Genomic DNA, 3437 nt, shown 5'->3' with positions numbered 1-3437 from the left:
GCGCTAGAGGAGTTATCTTCCGAGAGTATACACACTCTTCGTGAACGGCAGTTCACAGGTCCCCTCTTTAGTTAAAGAGAGCGAAGTGACCTAAATAAGGTAGATTGTAAACTGAGTATATTTATAGGTAGGTTAGTTTGGGTTTAATACAAACTATTAGTTACCTATAGAAATGCAATGTCATTTAGCCAATGGTTGGCTTTGAACGACCTTGGTACCTTGTACCAAATATCCCGGAGTATGACGCGTCATACTCCTGAAGTGTGAAGTGTCACACTTCATGTAACCAGGGTACACTTAGGGCTACGTACCCCGTTACATCCTCCCCCACTTAGGTTCGGTTTACCGACCAATCGGAATGAAGAGGTGTTCGTCACAAACTCTCATTATCAAAGTCGAAAATCATCGACTTGGCCGCGCGAGCGCGGCGGAGGCTCACTTCACAGTTAGAGCCTTGAGCAGCAACCTGTGCGCTCTTCGTCTAGGTCTCCACTTCGACCGTTATCATGCCTCGTAGCACTGCAAAGAGCGGTGCTAAGACACGCTCCAAGGCTGCTGCCGGTAAGGCACAAGCCAAGAGCACTAAGCTCACGGCAAAGGCTCTGCACTCAAGGAGGCTACTCAGGTGGCCTCCGAGGCGATTGGTTCCTCGGGTGACGCGGCTGTGAACAAGCGCGCAAGCAAGCGCCGCAGCCCGTCGCCTTCATCTTCAGACAACCGTCCAAACCCTCGGTTCGTGGAATATGAGTTCAACTGGGGCAGTGAGGACGATGCCGAGTCCGAGAGCACTCACGATGCTCCTGCGGACTCTGTGGGAGGGCACAGCCCAGTGCCCAGTGAGCACAAAGATGACAGCGTGCAGTCGCTCGCTAGTGATCAAGGTGATCACAGTCCCAGGACCTCTGTGCGCTCTGAGAGTCCGGCCGTCAAGGCTAAGGGCGCTCCCAAAGCCGATGGCGATGAGGAAGAGAATCCTCGCAAACGTCTCTCGCTTGCCAAGGGTCTTGCGCGTGCTAAGGCCTCTAAAGCCGAAGGCGCCAAGTCCTCAAAGAAGCGTACCGCCTCTAAGTCTCCACTCCGCGAGGAGAAGGAGACTCGTCGCTCCTATCGGAGTATCTTCGACTCCTCGGATGAAGAGGAGGAGAAGGAGGAAGAAGAGGAAGAGGAGGGTGCTATCGTCGAGCCCCGGGAGGTCTCGAATGACCTCGACCTGCAGCAGGAGGAGTTCCAAGGTGCCCAGCGTGTGCGTGGGGGTTCGGAGGCGGCACCCGTCAGCCAGGAAGCTGCCATCAACTCAAGAGGGTATTGGCCTCCCGAGGAGAGCTCTGGGGCTGACCTCTTCTTAGAGCTTATCGTCGCTCCTCGTGGCCTTGTGGGCGGCCACACCTCTGGGGGCATCTATGAACGAGCCCTTGTTCAGAAAGAACAGTTGTTCGTTGACAACTTGGAGGCTGCTCGGTGTGTGCTTCTCGCGCCACACCGCATTCCCCTTAAGTACTTCACGACTTGTCGTAACAAGCCCGAGACCCGGTGTGGTCTCTATCCTCTTTGGGGATACCCCTGGGTTATGCCGTAGAACTGTCCCACGTGGCATTCTTGTGAGGACATGTTCTGGGCATGGGTGGAGACTCTTAAGTACTCACCCACGGAGTTATGGAACTCCATGAAGATCAGCTGCTGTCCCGCATCCTGGACCAGCGTGATCTTCGTGTGAGGTTTGCCCACTTGATCAGCAAGCGTATGCTGCCAAGGGACCTTCTGAAGCGCGCGGCTTCTAGCGCTCACGATGAGCGCGGGTACGGAATGTATTCATCGTCCGTACCCCGTTCGGGCAAGAAGCCCCGGACTACTTATGAAGCTGCCGCCGCTTCTGCTCCCAGATTGCGACAGCCTTCGGGCAGTCAATCAGGAGCCGTTCAATCGGCTCCCACGAGTTCTCGGAGTGGACATAACCCTTCCACTTCACGAGGAGCTGTCGCTTACCGCGACGCCGTTGCTCCTGGAGGATCCGCTCCACGTGGAAGTGGACTTCTTTATTCCGGTCAAGCAGGGGCGGAGGTGCCCTCGTACGAGTAAGAGTACTCGGCGCCTCCCGAGAGCCACTCTCGTCCGAGTGCTCCGACTGCGGGTCCGACACAGGACCCTGAGGTTGACCGCATCCGTCAACGTGTCCTCGTGCTTGAGATTGCACTTGGCCTTGGGACTGGCGGTAATGCTGCCGCCCAGGCCGGGAATCAGGGCGAGCTCGCTCGCCTTGCGGGCCGCCTGGACCTGGTGGAACGAGAGGTCGCGAGCCTGCACCTGCGGGTGGATCGCCGGGCCTCTTCGTCCGATCTGGACGAGGCCTTTCGCATGATCCGACGGATCGAGGCTTTGTTGCCACGTCCGGAGCCGCCTGCGGCACACTCCCAGACGTACGCGTATGGTACGTACCCGGCGTACTCCGCGTACTCGGCATATGGCGCCGGGGTCCGTTTGTATGCAGCCCCTCCGGCGTACGGTCTTGACCACATCCTTGCCGTCCCGACCGAGGCTTGGGTGCCTGCTCCGACGTCCTCGTCGACGACTGTGACCGGCCCTCGCTTTAAGGGCCTGGGTCAAGGGGGGTCTGCGAGTCAGCAACCCCCTGCGGGTCAAAGTACCGCTTAAGACGTCCGACATAGAACGTCGGGTGCGTCGTCATTGACTTTGGAAGGTCGATGGTGTACGATGCACCATGTCTGGCCAGGACTGCAAAAGGTCCGATGAAGCGGTGCTTCAGCTTGTCGCTGCCGACAGAGCTGACAGTGTCAAGAGGTAGGTTCCTCGTGTCTAGCAACACTAAGTCCCCAACCTCAAATATACTTAAGTTTCCTCTTCCATGTTTGTCTGAGTACTCCTTTTGTTTATCTTGGGCCGCTGCCATGGTATCGCGGACCCTGCTGACAATGTTCAGCTTGGTATCCATAAAAGATTCCACCTGTTTCCGCAGCGAAACTGGTCTTACATCCGAGACCTGGGAGGAAAGGGCTTTCCGAGCCTCTCCCCCTGAAGAACGGCATATCATGCTCGACCTTCACGCTCCCGAAATTACAATGGAGATACTACAGGGACAACATGGCTACCATCCCTCGAGCAGTGGGGATCTCGATATGATTGAGAAGGGCAGAACGAACGACGGCTCAATCTGCCTGTTGGCTCTTTCTGCGCTATCAGGGCGTGCTGATTACAATCTAGCCACTGGGGGATTAACGGCAAACGTGGACCTAGAGGGCATTCACGTTCGGGACTCGCGCGTGAGCTCAAAGATTTCAGCCTCGTATCGAGACGTTGTTGTGTTTGAGAGATACAAGGAAGGATTGCCGAAAGCTATTAAAATCCAGTTTGGACGCGAAAGTTTCGACGTAGATCTATCGACGATAGGCTTCGATCCAGCCTTTGCTCTCCTGCAAATGGAC

At 56.2% G+C, this 3437-nt stretch overlaps 1 protein-coding gene across 1 annotated transcript; it reads left to right on the top strand.

Moving 5' to 3' along the window:
* Positions 1 to 3044: 3044 nt before the first annotated feature.
* Positions 3045 to 3387, top strand: PITG_21545 (uncharacterized protein; the record flags this gene model as incomplete). The annotated part of the gene is made up of 2 exons (XM_002894797.1): positions 3045 to 3308; positions 3349 to 3387. 2 exons carry the CDS (start codon positions 3045 to 3047, stop codon positions 3385 to 3387), a joined length of 303 nt encoding a protein of 100 aa, XP_002894843.1.
* Between the last annotated feature and the right edge of the window lie 50 nt (positions 3388 to 3437).

The sequence above is a fragment of the Phytophthora infestans genome, genomic scaffold (genome assembly GCF_000142945.1).
Source record: "Phytophthora infestans T30-4 supercont1.446 genomic scaffold, whole genome shotgun sequence".
In the NCBI taxonomy this organism is placed as follows: domain Eukaryota; phylum Oomycota; class Peronosporomycetes; order Peronosporales; family Peronosporaceae; genus Phytophthora; species Phytophthora infestans.
Note: the sequence above shows the minus strand (reverse complement) of the source record. Positions and strands in the feature narration are given on the sequence as shown.